Source organism: Daucus carota, chromosome 5 (assembly GCF_001625215.2).
Source record: "Daucus carota subsp. sativus chromosome 5, DH1 v3.0, whole genome shotgun sequence".
In the NCBI taxonomy this organism is placed as follows: Eukaryota; Viridiplantae; Streptophyta; class Magnoliopsida; order Apiales; family Apiaceae; genus Daucus; species Daucus carota.
Window position 1 is genome coordinate 9,204,859 of NC_030385.2, and position 20,531 is coordinate 9,225,389.

Sequence of the window (20,531 nt, forward strand, 5' to 3'; positions counted from 1 at the left end):
ATGGTGGCAATGTCTCCGCCGGCCGGAAAATGGCCATTGATTCCGGCAATCCTCCGCCATTGAAACCTACATGAATCTCTTCGGTTTGACCTCCCGAAACTTCCCATACCATCAATTTCAACAATCCATTAACGAGTCGAAAACCCCCAAATTCATAACCCTAATTACTGACTTCTGTTAGTCAAAAACTGACGGAGGGACCTGAATTGGAAATTTACAAAGTTTGAGGATGCATAAATTGACAAACTTAGTTTAAGGACGTGAATCAAAAATGGGCCAAAGTTGAAGGACGTATAAATTAATTATCTCTTATTAATTTAAATTTAAATATCGTATAAAATAAATCAATAGTAACGGTATAAAATGAAATATAGAATATCCTCTTTCAATTGTTCCATTGCTGAGCATTTGTGATTTGCGGGTTTAGTTGAACCCTAAAGTTATAAAAAGTGAGCGGAAAGCACTAAACCCAAACTGAAGTCGCCGCTTGGACATAAACCCTAAAACTGTAGCTGCAACAAACGTATAAATTGTTGCGACAATACAGCCATAGATATCTCCCACCATTTCCAACAAGAATAGGATGACAAACAATCCTATTGGAGGAGCTACGAGTGAGGCGGCGGCTGAAAATGTGGAAGGAGATGTTGTTGTGCTTGGAGCGAATGGCGATGAGGAGGAGATGACGGATGTTGTTTTGAATTCGAATCGGAGCGGAGAAGAGGTGGAGGTTCAATTGATTGGGAAGAGTGGTGGAGAGGAAGAGATTGAGCCGAAAGCCACTGAGGTTGTGATTAATCGCGAGGTTGTTGGAGGAGTGATTAATCGAAAGATGGAGGATGAGGAGAAGGAGAAGTGTGGGGTAGGATCGAATGGGATGCGGAGTGAGGTGGAGGAGAAGGTGGAGGTTCAAGTGATTGGGAAGAGTGGCGGAGAGGAAGAGATTGAGCCGAAAGCCATGGAGGTTGTGATTAATCGCGAGTTTGTTGGAGGAGTGAGTGATCGAAAGACGGAGGATAAGGAGGAGGTCAAGTGTGAGGTAGGATCAAATGGGATGCGGAGTGAGGTGGAGGAGAAGGTGGAGGTTCAAGTGATTGGGAAGAGTGGCGGAGAGGAAGAGATTGATCCAAAGGCGAAGACGAAGGAGAAGGAGGAGAAGTGTGAGGCAGGATTGAATGGGGTGAGTAGTGAGGAGAAACTAGGTGATAAAAAGGGGGAGGTGGAAGGTAGTGATATTAGGGGTTTGGTTGAGGGCCAAGGCGGTGGAGGTGGTGCGAAGGTGACGAAAGCAGAGAAGAGGAAAAGGAGGAGGATGGCGAGATTAGCGGAAGAACTGACGAATGTCAAGAAGAGGAGAATTAGTGGGAACTACGAGAGAGGAATTAATGGGGAAGTGAATGATAAGATGGACGTAGATGCCGTTGAGGATATGGATTTGGGGAGTATCAAGGTGTCGGCGAGGCAGAGGCTTGTTCGGAGGTCATTAAGAATAGCTAGTCAGATTAAGCTGGGGGGCAAAATAGATTATACACAGCCGGATGGAAATGAGGGAGACTCGACTAATGTTGAAAAGCAGGTTGGAGAAGCTAGCGGGAAGGATGACTTGCAAGAAGACCGGGAGAAAGAAATTAAGGGGGAATTAAAAAATTCAAAACAACCAAAGCAGATAAATAAGGGAGGAAAGAAGTGTAGACCAGCTATGCAAAGGAGGCAGGAGCGTCTGGCGAAACAACAAGCTGCTCGAGATTCTCGGGCTAAATTAATATCTGTACTTAGACGGTTCGATGCTTCTGATGATCAAGGTGAATAGATATCCTGTTTAATTTATAAGGTTTTTTAAAAGTTTTTTCTCTGGGGACAGTATAGTGTCAAGTCAGTTTTGATACCATTATAATGTTCTCTTGTTAATTTCAAGTAAAATACTTCATGTAAATGATAAACAGGTTATAAACTCAGGGTTTTGGTGCTGTTTATTACTCCCTCCGTCCCCCTGAGTAGTATACATTTGGGGACGGGGACGCGGCACGGACTTTAATGCTCTTGTAAAGTGTAGTTGTGTAATTTATTTTTAAAATTTTCTTTTTCTGAATTAAAGTTTGGATGTTATATTTTTATTCAGAAAAAGAAAATCTCAAAAATAAGTTACGGAACTATATTCTATAAGAGCATTGAAATGCGTGTCGAGCAGTTGAAAAGAAACGTATACAATTAAATGGGACAGAGGGAGTAACTTGTATCCGTTTATAGAAATTCACCACAAGCTCCATCTTTAGATGAACTGTTGGCTAATAAATGAGTCGAGACAGATTGCACGACTAGGGTAAGTGCGTAATTCCTTATAGTGGTGTAAGAGATAATAGGAAGTATAACATAGGGGTGCATGGCGACCATATGATGGTTCTTTTACTGTTCGCATTGTGTTGTAGAATATCCAAAAGACCATCTGATGCTTTAGAGTAGATGAACAATTAAAATTCTAGTTATGCTTCTGGCATCTATGAAGTGCCTAATGGCCCTGATCTAAAGAGAACAGTTCTAGACTTCTAGGTTTAGTATTTCCACTATAAGTGCAAAAGTTTGGTAGAATCCTTTTCAAATGGATGTTGAAATATGTATGCATGATATATCATGCATACATTTTGGTTGGTACAGCATACCGAAATTGTTTCTGATGATTATATTTGGCAAAGCAAACTGCTGCCATGGAATTCTCAGATGATCACTAATGTACACGGGGATTAGATGAGGGATAAAATAGTAATACTGTATTTACAGAAGGATTTGGAGAGTGAAGATGTGGAATATGGTACCTATTAAAGTGTTGAAATACAAAATTAGAGTGTGCTTGTAAACATGCAAGAGCCTGTCTAATTTTCCGATTTGCAGGCTGCACCAGTTTTATGGATGTTCGCAATGAATGTTTAAGGAAGTCAAGGGGAAGAGGGCCCATGTAGGCATGACTAATTTTAGTTGGAGCGGTTTGCTTTTGCACGCCCGTTTAGAATAAATATTGACATAGTAACTTGTAAGGCTTGATATCTTAGTGAGGACACAGTTACTCATATGTCAAGGTAAATAAGCCATATTAGGTGATACTTACATTGTTAGTTATCTACTTAATTCAAACGAGTCTCTAGTCTGTCTCTTAGCTATCCTGCTTCTCTCCTAAGTCCTAAGTTTCTCTATATCTACTTCTACGTTATATCACTGTCCTCCCTTTGTTTCTAACATAAATGATAGTTGAATACATTGACGGAAATGATAGTGCTACTTGGTTTATGAGGTTTTCCATATTTATGACAGAATTATCATATCTGGTTACACTATTCTGTATTTTGAGTTGTTTGGTAAATGTATGCAGAGTACAGATTTGATGTCTCTTTAACAAGAGCGGAGCGTAGTGAAGTCCATTTGTTGTGCAGTAAGATGGGTCTGGCGTCGAGAAGCTCCGGGTGAGTAGTCCTGGTTACGTGTAGGACATATTTATGATACATAGTATATTTGTCAGCTATCTGACTGCAGTACAAATTGTAATAAACATAGTATTTAAGTATTTAACTAATTTTACATACTATAAACATCTCAGGAGTTGTTCTCAACTGTCTCTAATGTCAAGATTTTTAGCGATTATACTGCGGGTTATTAACCTTTATTTTTGTAGGAGTGGGCGTGGACGACGCATTACTGTTTACAAGCGTAGAGTGAGGGCTAAAAAGATAAGGGAGAATAATATCACTCGCTTTACGTTATCTGAAGAGGCAAAAGATGTTTCACTGAACTTATTCACACGGTATCCACCATATGATTGTGGATCGGGTGACAAGATGGTTGGGAAATTTGTTGAAAAAACGAGCAGAAGACAAGGACCAGATCCTTTTTTTAGCAGGCCTTTAATGAGCAAGTTTGATATTAAAAGGAAGGTGGAACTACTTACCAATAAACTGGAAAGTGACCCGAAATTGAAAAAGGTTGATATCTTTAAAAAAACTTAATTATGTTTCTTTATTACATCTTCGAGGTACAAAATGTTGATTACTTGTTTTTGCAGATTACTGAAAAGAGGACTAAGCTTCCAATTGCATCTTTTAGGGATGCCATCACATCAGCTATAGATTCTCATCAGGTTTTTGTTAATCAGGCTCTACATTAAGTTGCTTTAAAAAACAACAATAATAACTTTGAAATATATTTACACTGTTAAATGTTATAGCTATTAATCTGATTCTTTTTTTTGTGGCTGAATGGAGCTGACTAAATTCTAGAAAAAAAATTTATTTTCATATATATATATATATTGTTATTCATTCAGCTTATTTGAATTTAAACTATTTTTTCTTCAGTTTTACATAACAGCAGCACATTAGTTAAATAATGGTAATTGGAAATTGTCAATGTATTGATTGTGAAGTGTTATAATTCGAGAAAAATGGCTAGATGAATTCAACTTGGCAACTCATAAATTCTTTATTAAGCTGAGCAGATGTCCTATTAAATGCGCTTGAACTATATTGAATTTTAAGTTCACAGGATTCATGTTATGATCTATTTTTGATTTTTGATGCAGGTGGTGCTTATATCTGGTGAAACTGGATGCGGAAAAACCACACAGGTTTGGTGTTGTTTCTCTGTATCTTAATATAGTTTGCACTTTGCAACATAAATTAGTAGGCAGACCAGGATTTGATATTATATGGCCCTCAATGTATCCAAATTTACTGCACATCTAGAACTAACATTCACCAATTGAGTGATGGCAAGCTTTTGAGTTATTGAAATAGTGCTAGAAACCAGCCTTCATGGTTGAGTGTCGAGTTGGGCAGCATACTAATGTCCCATACTAAACTATAGTAATATCTGGTTAACTGATTACCATGGAACCATTCAGATATCATTTGAACATTTACTGTCTATCTATAGTCCAATTCGAAACTCCCCATATGAACATTCTTCCGTCCTTTGGTGTTATGTCTTTATCCATTCTTTCCAACACAATGAAAAGGTCGGGTCTTCTGGAGGAGAGTGAAACAATTGAGGAGAGTTTGTGCAGTAGATCATTGACTAGTCACTAGTGAAAATGATAAAGTTTTTTTTTATTATATAAAATCAAGTTATAGATTGAGGAAGCTCATGTGAGAATAAATGATGATTTATCAATTGCAATTTTGCCGAATTGAGATAGCGTGACTGATGAGCATTATCCTTAAATGGCAAACAACATAGCCCATAAAATTTAATCCATTCTTCTAGACAAAAAAGATGAAGAAATAAGAGTTCAAAACCAACTCTAATATTTACTAAATAAAGAACGTTGGTGATTAGAATTAGACATACTACAATACAGGGTGAGATTATAGATATCTTGTTAAAGTTTGAAATTCTACCATGATAAGGTCCATGATAGGTCTTAGGTTTGAGATTAGTGTAAATAAATAAGGGTAGGGTATTTGGCTTGTGAATGGACGAATACGTCGAAATTCAAGTTTGTGATTGAATGTTAACATTATAGAAGAACATAACTGTATTGGATCCAAAATGGAGCTGCTTGTGTGAACTCAAGATCTTTGTTAACGTGTTCGCGCCAAGATACAGTAAAATATGTGTGGATGTATAGACTAATTTGATTATTAGATATTTAGATAGGATAAAGGGTTGAAAATTAAGATACAGGAGGAAAGAGTTGAAAACAAATAAAAAAATTCTATTTCCTTCAAAGAAAGACACATAAATCCTCGCATTATTAAATATACATCAAGATAAAAAATTCTAAAATATAGTACAAATTTGTTGATTCCAACATGTTATATAGGAGTAATACCTTATTGGTAATTTATAAGAAGTTAAGTATTTCTAATAGATAACCTATTGCCATGTATCTATTAAATGGCTCTTGACATAAACTTAATTTCTACGATATTTGTTATAGAAAACACAAATATATATATATATATGTGTGTGTGTGTGTGTGTGTGTGTGTGTGTGTGTGTGTGTGTGTGTGTGTGTGTGATAAAGATGCGAAAACTGGACCTCAAGTTTGATGTGAAGCATAACTGAGAACTCCATAGAAGAAGATATGCATGAGAGTATGGCCTCAGATAATTGATGAAAGAACCTGCTGAAGCTAGTTGTAGATATCATTTATAAACTTGACTTTGTTTAAATATTTTTGGTATAACAAAGTCAATGTAGAGTGCTAGGGTAGTTTTTTCCACATCCACAGGTAGAGGCTTAGAATAGATTTTGCACATACTAACTTGGACTTCTGATTTTTCTTCCAAAATATCCTGGTAAAAATAATCATAGCCGTGAAGTCATTTTTTTGCCATCCTTTATTGCTTCACATGACATTTAGGGGTTATGTCATCTTGGTGCTGTCTACTCTTTTTTGACAAACCTTAGGCTTTACAAAACATGTACGTGGACACTCTGCGTGATAAATCTTGACCTTTAATATGTTGCCATATGATTGTTTACATTTTTTCTCCAATATCTTGTACCCCATGTCCCAATCATTAGAGTACTGTCAGTAAGATTGTTATATGCCTAAGAGCATGGATTAGTAGATCAAGTTGCAAATCTGAACCATGATTACTATGAGATTTATGCAAGAAGACACATGATTATGTTCTTTCTTCAATGTTTGACCTTACAATCCAAAGAGTATAGGTAGATTTTGGTTAATTGTGTATTTCATTCATGATATGTTTATGAGTGAAAAATGCCCTGGAACGATAGTGTTTTTAGCTATTTACATGAAAACGACATTGTATATACTGAAATAAGGGGATGGAGGATGTTCTGGTGTTCTACTACCAATGTGATGCAAGAGAAGGTTAAGAAAGGGTTTAAGCACAAAAATATCCTTAAAAGTTATCTAATATTATTCCATTTGCAGTTAATTAAATTTCTGTATGAACTGAATGATTACATCTCCAAATACACAAGCAAAACCTTTCTTTGATATATAATAAATTAATTCTTATAATTATCTAGATTTTTAATAGATGATTATTATCTATTACCATGTGATTTATTAAAAGAAATCATATTATCACTGTAAATCTGAATTCCTAATTGATAACTTCTACAATGAAGTAGAACATATAAAATTTCAGAATAATCATAGCAGATCATACAAATATATATTTCTGCAGTCTGCACACTAATATACATACAAATATATGTTTCTGCAACTAATATACAATATTTGACTAATTTTATTAGTTGCAGACTTGCTGCAAATCAGCGAGGCTAATCAACTCTCTTGACTGGTGTGATTAAAATTTTCTGATGCAGGTCCCACAATATGTGTTGGACCATGTATGGAGTAAAAGTAAGACATGTAAGATAGTCTGTACTCAACCACGGAGAATTTCAGCAGTTTCAGGTGAATAATAGCTGTCTTTGCATCTTCCATATATATTGTAAATCTTTTCAATTCCATCATTGATTGTCAACTATGTGTGAATCTTATATAATAGTGTATGTGTAGTTGCTGGAAGGATTGCTTCAGAAAGAGGCGAAAGTATAGGAAACAGTGTTGGGTACAAGGTAATAACTGCAGCTTAGTCTAGGTCTTGGTGTATGCTTTTGTTTCTGTTTACTTGCTCGGAAGTGGATATTATACTTACTCAAAAGTGGATATGATAACTGTTGTCACGTATGGTGTATGGTATATCAGATCATGATTATTAAGAAAAAAGGGTGATGTGAGGAATCACGTTTCTTAGCATCAATCTCATGCTAAATTTTGCAATGTTGTCTGTAATTGACTTTGGAAGATGTTGTATACTCCCTGATGCATTGCCGTGGTTTTTGCTTTGTGGTTAGCTCAGATAATTATTCCATTCATTGATTCTTTGATTATTATGTATTGACGAAAACGATAATTACAGCATAATGTTAGGTAACTATATTGTTTTTGTAACATTCCTATATAGAAAACAGAGTGTTTAGACATTTATGATAGTCATACTATTTTGATTACTCACTCAAGGTGACGAGAATGCTTAAGCTAGAGGTGCATATGTGAGTGCAAGTAATATTTTTCTTTATTTGCTTGGTCTTCCGCAACTGATTGACCTGAGCAATGAATAAATACTTTAATCCTGGATTTTTTTTCTTTTTGTATCATCATATATGTACACGAGCATGCAAGCGTACCTACTCACAAACATATATACTCATGCTATACATCCTTATCTTATTATGTATATTTCAGATTAAGATGGAGAGTGAAGGTGGGAGAAATTCATCTATAATATTTTGCACTACCGGAGTCCTCTTAAGGCTTTTGGTTAATATGGGAAGCAACAATCTAGGAAAGGAATCTTCCAAAACTAGGGATGCTATTACTGGGCCTGACGGCATAACACACATTATTGTGGTATGATAAATGCTGACTTTAATTGCACATCTCACTTATTTTGAAACCCCCTTGTACAACAAAATCTGGAATTTCTATCGTCGCTTTTTGTTAGGTGGCAATGACAATGGTTAGTGTCTGAGAGTTTTGCAATTTTTTGTTAAATTCCCTTTAAATTTTGTTTTTATGTTTAGTTCACTAGTTCTTGTTATTTTTACTCTAAAGCCTACTTCTGTTTGTAGACTAAAATTGCTGTATTATAAATCAACCACTTACATATACCATTAAAGTCCCTATACAAGTAGTTCAGTCCTACAATTAATTATACATGTTATCAGAGAAAGACTTTGTAAAATCTAGCCACAGTGAACATAATATGTATTTTCTTACTTACTGTACAAAGTGGGAAAATGCGAAAGTGTGATCACATGCCAATTAGCAGATAAGCAGAGAAAAGTAGGCTATGAGGTGTTAATCTCAGTGTTCTATGGTTCATGGGTCATTCGGGTACGTGGTACGGGATTAGGTATCTGGAATGTTACGATGATCCCTTTATAGTTACTTTTCTAATAAACATTATATATTATATAAATGTAATTGCATTTATAGTTAGTTATTATTTTTATATAATTAAAATATTCATTTTACCCAAAAATAGAAAATCTTACAATTACTAAGGTGAGGACTTTCAATATGTATTCTTAAGGGGATTCAAATGTGTTCCCATAATCAAGGCATGTCTCAGTTTATTCTCTTCATCTTCATCATCTTCCCAAGTCCTTCCATTTCTTACTCTTTTTAAAGTTTTAAGTTTCAAACATAATGTCAATCTAGATGGTATAAAGTATTTTCCTTTTAAAAAAAAATAATATTATCTTTATACTTCTCATTTAATATTGGCAGAGTTGGTGAAACTCACCAGTTCTATTAGTAATGTTCAAAACCAATAAGTGTTATACTCTGTCTCATTTTTCATGAATTAGATTTTTGTTTTTGAGCTAAAAAGCTGGGTGTGGCAGTTAGATGTCACCCTATGCATTATCGGGCTGCTTTTTGTATGCAAAACAATATTTCCAACATTTTGAAATTTCACCGAACTTCAGCTTCAGCTTCTTATCTGTAATTGATTGAACTCTAAGTTGGACCTAATGAAGATAAAGTAAGAAAAAAAAGAGGGAAAGAAAAAAGTTTGTGCGGCCTAGTTTTATTACTGGAAACAAGATCAAAATCTTCAATTGTCTATTTTTTCTTTTTCCCTGCTCCGTTGGTTTTTTAACGTGGATATAACCTGAATTTTTATTTGATATCATCTGTGTTTTAACTCCGCCGTCGAATCGATTTCCATTCCACACAGAATAGTCCACATGAGAATTCTCGATCATATATGTTTTTGTTACTGCTATCCCATTTTTGGTTATTAGCCTGGTTTTACCTTATTTGTTTTTTGATATTGTTTTCCGTGTTTATATAGTTCTTAGATTTTGCAGTTAAATTCGTTATGTTCCACACAGAGAGGCGCCCATAAGTCCTTGGTCCTTCAGTTTTTTTGCTCATTTTTTGTGTTGTTTCTTGGCCGTGGTTTCAATTTATGTGCTCCTTTTGTATTTGCTATTCTACTGTCATCTTCTGTTAATACTTCTCTTTGATGTGCTACAGTTAGATGTAGCGGAATAAAATATTCCACTGTTGCTCTTTGTCATTCATTTGGCCAAAATTTGAAGGATATGACCGATGCACATATTTCAATCTTTGTTATGTCCAATGATACCTGATGAAACTAGGTCAATATATACATGGAATCTGGTGACCAATTGGTTTTGGTAGTGGATATTTCCAGATGCACAATTGTTGATTTCAAAAGTTTATTTACTTTTGTCTAGTGGACCCAATTGTAAATAAACATGTCGTAGAATTTTAAATTTCTTTATTTTCTTAAAATGATGATTGTTGTTGTGCTTTTAACATGTAAGTCTTACTTTTGTTATGTTGATGTACGGTATTTGAAGTAAACATTGTGTTTCTATAGTCTTATACTTGATAACAATGTTGTAGGATGAAGTTCATGAACGTGATCATTTCTCAGATTTACTGCTAGCAATTGTCAGGTACAATTTAATCTATTGTCAGTTATTTTTTATTTCCATATTCTTTTTGTTCAAATGTTAAAAAGTATTCTGGTGCTGAAGACATGGTGTATCGATCTAATGGGAACTGAATGTAACAAATTTATACCAATGACAAAACTTGCTTTTAATATATATATATATATATATAGGCTCATGATCAAATAGAAACCACTAATTTATATATAGCATATCTCGCGGATATAAATATATATATACACATATATGCAACGTATATGACCATCATCTTCACCCAAATCGTGATAATGGACCTCTTACCACCATTACCAGACGTTTCCATGACTTGCCACCATTGTCTATCATCACCATTGTCTCTCTCTCTCTCTATATATATATATATATATATAGAGAGAGAGAGAGAGTCATGCTCCCCTAGAAACCTCCTTATCCTAGAAACTAAAAACCCAGCTGGATTATCACTAAACTCTAAGGAGATTATCACTAAATTATCCCACAACCCCACCTTCTCCTCCAACCCAACCTTCTCCTCTTTCACTTCCAGCAACTTCATGCTGCCACCTCATCTATGTCCGCCGCCCATCCATATCCACCGCCCCTCCATGTCGACAGCCTCCCCATGTTTGCCTCACCGTATCTACAACCAACGAATCCAACCCACCTCCACCTTCTCCTTCTTCATCTTCTCCTCTTCCACCACCTCCACCCGCAGCACCTCCACCTCCGTTGTCCTCACCTCCTTCATCTTTCTCGATTTATTCCAATTTTAAAGACCTAATTCTGTCTATTTATCAACAACTACAGAACATAGCAACCTATTGAATCTGCTGAAATTGTTGCTCCATTAACCCTTCCATGTCCACCACCTTCATCTCCACCCCCACCTCCACCATCTCCACCACCAGAATCAAGTACAAGAACAGATCTGCAGATTTTCCCCGAATTCTGGCAATTTTCACCAATTTTTGCAACACAGATCACTAAATTGTAAAGAGAATATCACTAAATTGTACTGAGAATATCACTAAACCTAATTAGTTTTTAGTTTTTATTTTAAGGGTGGTTTCTATTTGATCATGAGCCTATATATATATATATGTGTGTGTGTGTGTGTGTGTGTGTGTGTGTGTGTGTGTGTGTGTGTGTGTGTGTTGAACTGAAAAGTTTCTATTTTTGTTCCAAGTAAGCTTTTTATGTTCAACAAAGATATACCCATAGTGTATCCCTGCTGAAATTAATATATTCAGACCTTAAATAAATGTTTTTGGTACAGATTGAGTGTTGAAGGTTGCGTTTAAAACTTTTAAATTTTGTGATCGAGGGTGCAACTGAAGCAAGCAAATTTGTATTCCTTATTATTAGGCTTATGTATATATATAGCTTGGATAGATTAGTTGTTATAATTTGATTTTGTGGATTATGGGAAAATATTCTAATTTAATAAAGGTTATAATATGGAGAATTAAATAATTATGTTAGTAATTATTTTTACGTTAGAGGCTAATGTATGTGTACTAGATTTTTTTTTTCCTTCTAATTATCTATTAAGAAAATTAGAAAATGCAGATAATTATATTAGTATTATCGTTAATAACACCAAATTAATTTTATGATTATTTCTTGTTATATAGGACAGTGTTCCTAAGCGGAAATCATCTTATAGCAGGATGCTAGTTGTGCAAATTCAAGCTTTTTCCAAGATCCCCTCTATTATAGTTTTCCAAAATCATTTGGTGTTAATCCTCTTATTCTTTATACCCCTGATCATCCAAATCCCAACCTTGAAAAACCTTACCCTTTATACCTCAGGTGAAGTGCCGTCATATTTTTTCAATCACTTGGCAGAGTTATGGGGTTATAAGACTAGAACTTGAGCTAAAGCAAAGAATTTCAGATCGCCCAAGAACAAACTAGAGCAGAGAGAAAATAGGCTTAATACCATTTTAACCACTGAAGTTTACAGAGATATAAAGGATCAACCAGCAAAGTATATAAACGGCCGGTTCACTCATTAATGTTACAAAATGTACACAAACCATTATGGACTAGAAAATAAAGAGTGTGGTGCCTCTGTGGTTCTGTCTATGAGTGTGCGCAGAACTTGTCCAAACAAAAAGAATAGTAACACTAAGCCAACATTCATGCTTTGATACACACACACACACACACACACATTATATTTAGCCAGAATTATGACCATTGCCATCAAAGCATCTCGACGAACAAAAAATGGGACCTTTCTTGTCACACATGGAGACATATAGTAATCCTTAGAACAGCTACTTGGTAGCTCAAGAGTTGTACAGAATTGACCTGTTCTGGTTCTGAATGAAGAACAAATTTTAGTGAAGAACAGTGAGTTGACATCATCACTCAGTTCTGATACAACAAAGTATAGCAGCTGGCAGAAATTGTTTGATACCTTCTTTGTTGTTACAATGAGGAGACTGCGAATTGTAGTCTTCCTGGTCAGACCCTACACAGAGTCTTTATTCTTTATTTTTTTTGCGTATACTCCCTTTGTTTCCTCCCTTTTTCCTCAGATACTATACTTGCACCTTTTATTTCAGGGATACTATGGTACCATTGTATAATTGGCGTTTCCCAATGTTACCATCATATTTTTTGCGTGTGTCTGTGGTAACCTTGTACACTTTTTTTCTACTTATAATACCCTTTATGTTAAGTAAAATTGAGTAAAATGTAATAGAATTGATTTCGGACTGCGAAATAATTTTATATTTGAAATTCTTGAGCAAAAATACATGCAAAATCCCTTTAAATCATGTAAGACGGAGTGAAAATGAGTGAAATATATTCAAATTTGATAACCAAACTTTGACCATTATTATCCCATTCACTTTTACTCGGTTTTACATGATTTAAGGGTCTATTACATGTATGTTTTCACAAAGATTTCAGATATAGAATATGTTTTACAGTCTGCAATTAATTTTTACTGTCCATGCAATTTTTACAAATATTGTCCATGGTTCACTCAAGGTTATCATTACTGCCTTTGATTTCTCATTTCAACTTCTCTTTGGTATTCATATTGATATTGATATCCTTGTCGGTATGTCGAAATAAGAGAATGATGGAACAAAGAATTCAGATGTACAAAACCAAACTGTAGGAAAGTTCCTAAACGTTCCTGCCACCTTTCATCCTTTCTGCTGTAATTTCAATTGCTGGAAGGGCTAGGTTTTTTGGTTTTCATTCCACTTGTAGACCTAAAGCTAACACCGTTCTTCATTCCAGTCAGCCTTGTTTACTGGTATACATGTGCTTGAAAGTGATTTTGAGTTTGAGAAATTCCACTTAGTTTTCGATGTGAGCGAAATTATTCAAGACATTAAGTCTGAATGGATACACAGAATGAAAAATGTAGTTATTTATTTGGGAAGGTGGCAGTCCATAGGCAACCATCATATTGTAGTGGACGAGGAGAAATTCTTTGCAGCCTTAGGTAGCACCTCAAGCTTCTCAGCCTTCAAGGTACCTCGAGAATAGTGCTGCTTGCTGATCAGGTCACAGTGCTTTAAAATTTGTACATTCTGGATTTTAGAGCTTGTCATAATCTTGAGAGGATTTTACATGTCATTGGTTTGCTCAAGTGTCTGACACACTTAGACTTGTCTGAGTGTTACTTCCTCGAAAATAACCCCAAGCAACTTTTCAAGCTTAAGAATCTCCAATTTGTCAAGGGGTTTGCAGTTATAGAGCCTTCGAAGCACTCATGTAGCCATAAAAATTTATCTGAACTGGCAAAACTCAAAAAATTAAGCATCCTCACAGTTTGAAAGACTTTCCTAAAGAGGATTTATTGTAAAATTACATATATACATACATGGTATATAATGTAAATCATTATAAAATTTGTTGATAATAAGACATTTACAAGCAAAAATAAATTATCATAAATAATAAATCAACTGAACTCAGCTCTAAAATTCAAAGTCCATAATCATTTGAAGTCAAATTAACAACAAAATGCATAGCTAGTTCACTATTCTTCATTTTCATCTTCATGCAACACATGTTCGAATATATAATCACACATTCATATCTATAATCAGTATATATAGCTAATAGCTTAGTATAATCAGTGATATATAACTATATTTACCTTATTAAAGTCGTATATTGTTTAATCTATACTAATTAGTGACAAAAATAATAAGACGATAATTATGTGTGTCTAATCATTATATATAGTATCTGAGAGTGTGTGTGTCTATATGTAGTATACTTTGCATCAGTGCGTATAGCCATTATATAAAAATATATTAGTGTGTATATAGAAGAAGTCAGGAAGATGTTATATGTGTTTAGTCGCAGTTCGTATAGATGAAAGGAGGACAAGACTTTCTGTCAGCTGAGAAATAGGGCTTTAGATGACCCAGTTAAAGTTAAAGTCAACATCTGAAAAGTAGTGCTCTTTACCTGTGATTTGGAAGTGGCTAGAAGCCCCACAAGTGGACTGCTTTACTGAAGACCTGTCGCTTGGGAATAGCGATGTGCTTTAGCTGTGGTTAGCATCGCATCTCGTTTTGCTTATGTGAGCTGCTGATATAACTGCTTAAGCTTATTAAATGAACTAGGTGTATTTTATCGAGTTTATTTTGAAGGTTATATTTTGTCTGAACGAAGTTAGTCACTCATAATACTTGCGTTGACCACGTATATTGTATCTCATCCTATAATTCATTTTCTTTATCATTGTTAATCACTGGATAATAATCCCTTGGTCAATATTATGAAACACACACGGGAGTAAATAATTGATGGGACTGGCATACTCTTTGTCCCGTGAAAGAAAGATAGCTGTGTGGTTTTACAAACTTAAAAACCACCAGCCTCAATTTGATAAAACTTGATTGTTCTAGTAATCAGCAGGTCTAGTTGGTGAAGCTACCTTCTAAGCTTTAGCGGGTAATTTGCAAATCGGGGATTAACAGGAACATTGTTCATCATCAGAATATTAATTTAAGTTGGTTACTTATCAAGTCAATGTATTTGCAAATGTGTCCTCACCCTTTTATTTTATACTCTGCCATTTCAGAATTAATGAACTACCTTTTTTTTTTTTTGCACGCTCTTCAAGTTGTTTGAATCTTGTGTATTTTGCTTGGTATAGAGTTCAAGATCAATATTTTTCCTTGACAAACAGAAAGGATGAAATAAGATTAGTTACACGTACCATTTTCACATGCCACAAAGTCCATGAAAAAGGAAATGGCTCATTTATTATGGGATGGAGGTTGCATAACGCAACTGCACTGAACATGTGATTCATAATATCGCGTCCGAACTGTATGTGCGCATACTATGAGAATCCAAATTGATGCTCTTTTTACAAAAGGAGTTTATTTGAACTTGTGATTTGACCTTGTTCATGTAATGTTAGAAATTTATTATTTGCTTTAATCGATAGTACTACAAGAAAATATGTTACTATAGTCATTATCAGATGGATTGGACGGAGAGGGTAGTATTCCATCCTTTTGTGATGATAATACTTTTTGTCATACCCCCATTATCTCTTAGCTGCTTTTATCATATGTCATATCTATCATTGTTATATATGCTTTATACTAGTTTGTTCATTGGCATTGTTATTTATTATTAGCACTAAATTTTCTTTTGTCGGAAAAAATGAAAACATATGTTTTTCAACGTTTTGGTTTCGATCTTTAGTGCAATTCTTATATTCTGATTTATTAGCCGTCCTGAGAGATATGTACAGCATTCTATTAGTTTTGTCCCAATTAATGGTTACATCACATATGATATTTGATGGTAGCTGTTTTATCTGCAGAGATCTGCTTCCTTCAAAGCCTAACATACGTCTTGTAAGTAATATATGAATTTCTTTGTAATATATTAGTTACGATGAAGACTTCTTTGAAATAAATATCCCGCACCCCCTTTTAACCAGCTGAATCCTGGCAGGTACTGATGAGTGCTACAATTGATGCTGAAAGGTTTTCACAATATTTTGGTGGCTGCCCAGTCATAAGAGTTCCTGGGTTCACTTATCCTGTAAACTTTCTTCTCATTTCATGAAATGCCAACCTTCTCAATTTGTTTTCTATTTAAAGTTTTATTTTGTGTTGAACTTGTACCATGGTCTTCAGGTTAAAACATTTTATCTGGAGGATATACTTTCTATACTGAAATCCAATGAAAATAATCACCTTGAAAGTGCTTCAAGATTAGTTACAAGTGAGAATATCTTGTTGTCAGAGGAATATAGAGCTGTTATAGATGACACTATTACTTTGGCTTGGTCCAATGATGAGTATGAGCCCCTCCTTGACTTGGTTACAGCTGAAGTAGGGTTTAATATATTAGATTTTCAGCATTCAACAACTGGAGTAACTCCATTAATGGTCTTCGCCAAAAAAGGCAGAGTTGGAGAGCTTTGCATGACCCTTTCTCTGGGTGCGGATTACTCTTTACAAGATAATGATGGAGCAACAGCACTTGAGTGGGCCGAACGAGAGAACCAGAAGGAAGCTGCTGAGATTTTGAAGAAACACATGGAAAAACAAGTTGCGAATACTGAGCAAAAAGAGTGTTTACTTGACCAATATCTTGCAAATGTCAATTCTGAGCTAGTTGATTTTGTCCTCATAGAAAAATTGTTAAAGAAAATTTGCACTGACTCGACTGATGGAGCCATCCTTGTTTTTCTTACTGGGTGGGATGATATACAGAGAACAATAGAAAGATTAAAGCGAAACTCCTTCTTCAGTGATGCTTCTAAGTTTTTACTTTTAGCTCTTCACTCTAAGGTCCCTTCCATAGAACAAAAGAAAGTTTTTGAAAGGCCGCCACCTGGTTGTCGCAAAATTGTTCTTTCAACTAACATTGCTGAGTCGTCCATCACCATTGATGATGTTGTTTACGTTATAAACAGTGGTAGAATGAAAGAGAAAAGTTACGACCCTAGTATTAATGTATCAACACTCCTTTCTTCTTGGATTTCAAAAGCGAGTGCAAAGCAGCGAGCTGGACGTGCTGGGCGCTGTCAGCCAGGTATCTGTTATCATTTATATTCGAAAATCAAAGAAGCCTCGTTTTTGGATTTTCAAGTTCCCGAGGTTAGGAGAATGCCTCTTGAAGAACTTTGTCTACAGGTATTGATCTTCCTTTCAAATATAGAATATCTAATTATTTTCCAATTGGCACACTTGTGTTTGAATGCTCTGTATTATTGGTTTAGAGCATTGGCTGTGCAAACTAGCTTTCCTTTGTCTTCCTAGTTTAGCATATTTTTGGTTGTCGCATCTTGGTAATTATATTTTTTCCAGATTTGTTAGTAGTAGATGGTAAACTTTTGTAATTATAATATTTGGTGATAGCTGTATTATCATGTATATAAGGAATCTCATTGAGGTTTTATTGTTTTAATTTTCTTCCCTGGCAGATCAAGATTCTTGATCCAGCCCGCAAGATTGGTGAGTTTTTAGAAAAGTTGTTGGACCCTCCTGCTACTCAGAGCGTGACAAATGCGATCAGTATTCTTGAAGAACTTGGGGCCTTGTCACCTGATGAAGAACTCACCGAGCTTGGAAATAAGCTAGGTTCTTTTCCAGTGCATCCAGTACTGACCAAGATGCTTCTCTTTGCCATTTTATTGAACTGCCTTGATCCTGCTTTAACTCTAGCTTGTGTCTCAAGTTATAGAGATCCATTTAATCAACCCATGGATCCTATTGAAAAAAAGAAAGCTATATCCGCTAAATTGGAGCTAGCTTCGCTGTATGGTGGGCATGGTGATCAACTCGCGGTAATAGCTGCATTTGAATGCTGGAAGATAGCCCAGGAAAAGGGTCAAGGAGCAAGTTTTTGTTCAAGGTACTATCTGTCTCCTGGCATCATGAAAATGGTGTCCAGAATGCGTAAGAAATTCCTGAGTGAGTTATATAGAAAAAGGTTTATTCCCAAAGACGGCCCTTGTTGTAGCCTTAATGCCCATGACCCTGGTATACGCAATGCTGTGCTCCTTGCTGGTTTCTATCCAATGGTGGGAAAGTTGCCTCTGAATAAACGTGGACAGAAAGGTATTGTGGAGACTGCTGGTGGTGTGAAGGTTCGATTGACTTCTTCTTCATCCAATTATATGTTAGCTTCTGATGGTTCTGAACCATTAATCATATTCGATGAGATAATCCGTGGAGATGCGGGTTTGCTTGTTAAGAACTGTAGTGTCATTGGTCCGCTTCCATTACTGTTGCTGGCAAAAGAGATTATGGTGGCTCCTTGTGAAGAGGATGATAAAAACAAAGGGGGTACTGCACCTGAATTTTCTGGCAAGGACACTGAGGATGACAATGAAGTGCACAAGCATAAAGACTCCCCTGTAGGACAGACAATTATGTCAAGTCCTAGTAATATAGTAAAGGTAGTTGTTGATCGGTGGCTAACTTTTGAGTCGACAGCTCTTGATGTTGCTCAGATATGCTGCTTAAGAGAGAGATTCTCTTCAGCAACCTTGTTCAAGGTAATCTACACTGTTTGCCTATCTTTTTGTTCAAGTAAATTCCTTCAGAAACCTTTTAATTCTCATTGCAAGTTTTATGCTTTCTAGATTAGGAATTCATTTGGGACTCAGTCGAAGATTGCTGATGACTCCATACAGTCAGTAGCTCGTATTCTATCATATGACGGACTATCTGGTATTCCCTCAACATTAAAATATAAGAACCAGCAGACTTCAGAAACTAGTGCACCTGAAGCTGAACAGTCGGAACTTGTACGAGAGAAAGGAACTTCGAGCCAAGACTTTTGTTTAACTTCTCTTATGCAGCAATACCACTCACAGAATTGCATGCGTCATCAAGGAGATGAAGAGCCTCATCATGGAGTTAAAGAATCTAAATCCGCGAAGCCTCATCATGGAAGTAAAACATCTAAATCCAGGAAGCTTCACCATGGAGGTAAAGCGTCAGGGTCCATGAAAAGGGATAAGTCTGACCAACCTGGTTATTGTCACAAGCAACTACCACCTTCTGAATTGACAATACCAAAATGTATTTAGTATTTGAATCGGACTGCCAATTTTTAGTGACAGATAACCGGTTCAAACCGCCATCACCTGAATCTTGCAAACTCTGACATTTCTCAGTAATTAGAAATTCAGGATTTTTTAAAAAAATTTGTGGTTTGAAAAGATGTACCATCGAGAAAGGCAATTGAATGGTAATATACTAGTATATGTAATTGGATGCTCAGCCAATATCTTAAAGTTGGAGTGTACGTTTTTGAAGATGTTGGCTATAATTTTCATTTTTGATAAGCCAAACTAAGCTTTTAGCTAAGGGTTTCTCATGATTAGAGATGCTCTTAAAACGTTTTTGATGACCAGATAAATTTCTACAAACTGTGACAATCTATATATTGGGAGCATAGATTAATTAGGGTCTGCGGATTTTTTGTTTATACTTTTTTGTTTATACCGTATAATTTGACACCGTCACCCAGACAGTTGCACAACTGGATAATGCAGTAGTTGTATGATTAAATGGTCTATTTAAGGAAATTAATTATGATACAACCAGTAGCCTCCTAACTACCCAGCATTTATAGTACCCAATTATGGAACGGCTGCTTTTGAAATTTTCATCAATCAAATTTATTAAAATCTGCTAAAATCTGTACGTACACACATATATATATATATATATATATATATATAACAAAGTTCTATGTAGTTCACATATTTACTGTAGTACCGTAGACCACGTATGTTCTGCAACTATAGAATGGCATAAAAACATTGCAAAATGTGTTATTTTGCAAATCATGTTCTATAAACATCATTATTTTGTTAAAAATTTTGACAATCCTAAACATTCTACAAGTTAAATAGTGAAAAACACATAATTCTGCAAAACATGTTAAGTTTGCAGAACATATTTACATGTTACAGAACATATGTGTTCTACTTGTCGAACATAAATGATTTTCAATATTTTTCATGAAATAGTGATATTTATAGAATGTATTTCACAAAATAACAAGTTTCATACATTTTGCAATGTTTTTATGCCATTCTA

The 20,531-nt window shown here is 35.3% G+C and overlaps 1 protein-coding gene across 1 annotated transcript; it reads left to right on the plus strand.

Moving 5' to 3' along the window:
• Nucleotides 1–385: 385 nt before the first annotated feature.
• LOC108222761 (DExH-box ATP-dependent RNA helicase DExH6) lies at nucleotides 386–19,741 on the plus strand. The gene is made up of 14 exons (XM_017396659.2): nucleotides 386–1,802; nucleotides 3,362–3,452; nucleotides 3,662–3,968; nucleotides 4,049–4,123; nucleotides 4,565–4,609; nucleotides 7,294–7,384; nucleotides 7,490–7,548; nucleotides 8,219–8,383; nucleotides 10,415–10,467; nucleotides 16,286–16,319; nucleotides 16,420–16,509; nucleotides 16,605–17,609; nucleotides 17,900–18,976; nucleotides 19,064–19,741. Exons 1-14 carry the CDS (start codon nucleotides 584–586, stop codon nucleotides 19,511–19,513), a joined length of 4,761 nt encoding a protein of 1,586 aa, XP_017252148.1. The 5' UTR covers nucleotides 386–583; the 3' UTR covers nucleotides 19,514–19,741.
• The last annotated feature ends 790 nt before the right edge of the window (nucleotides 19,742–20,531 follow it).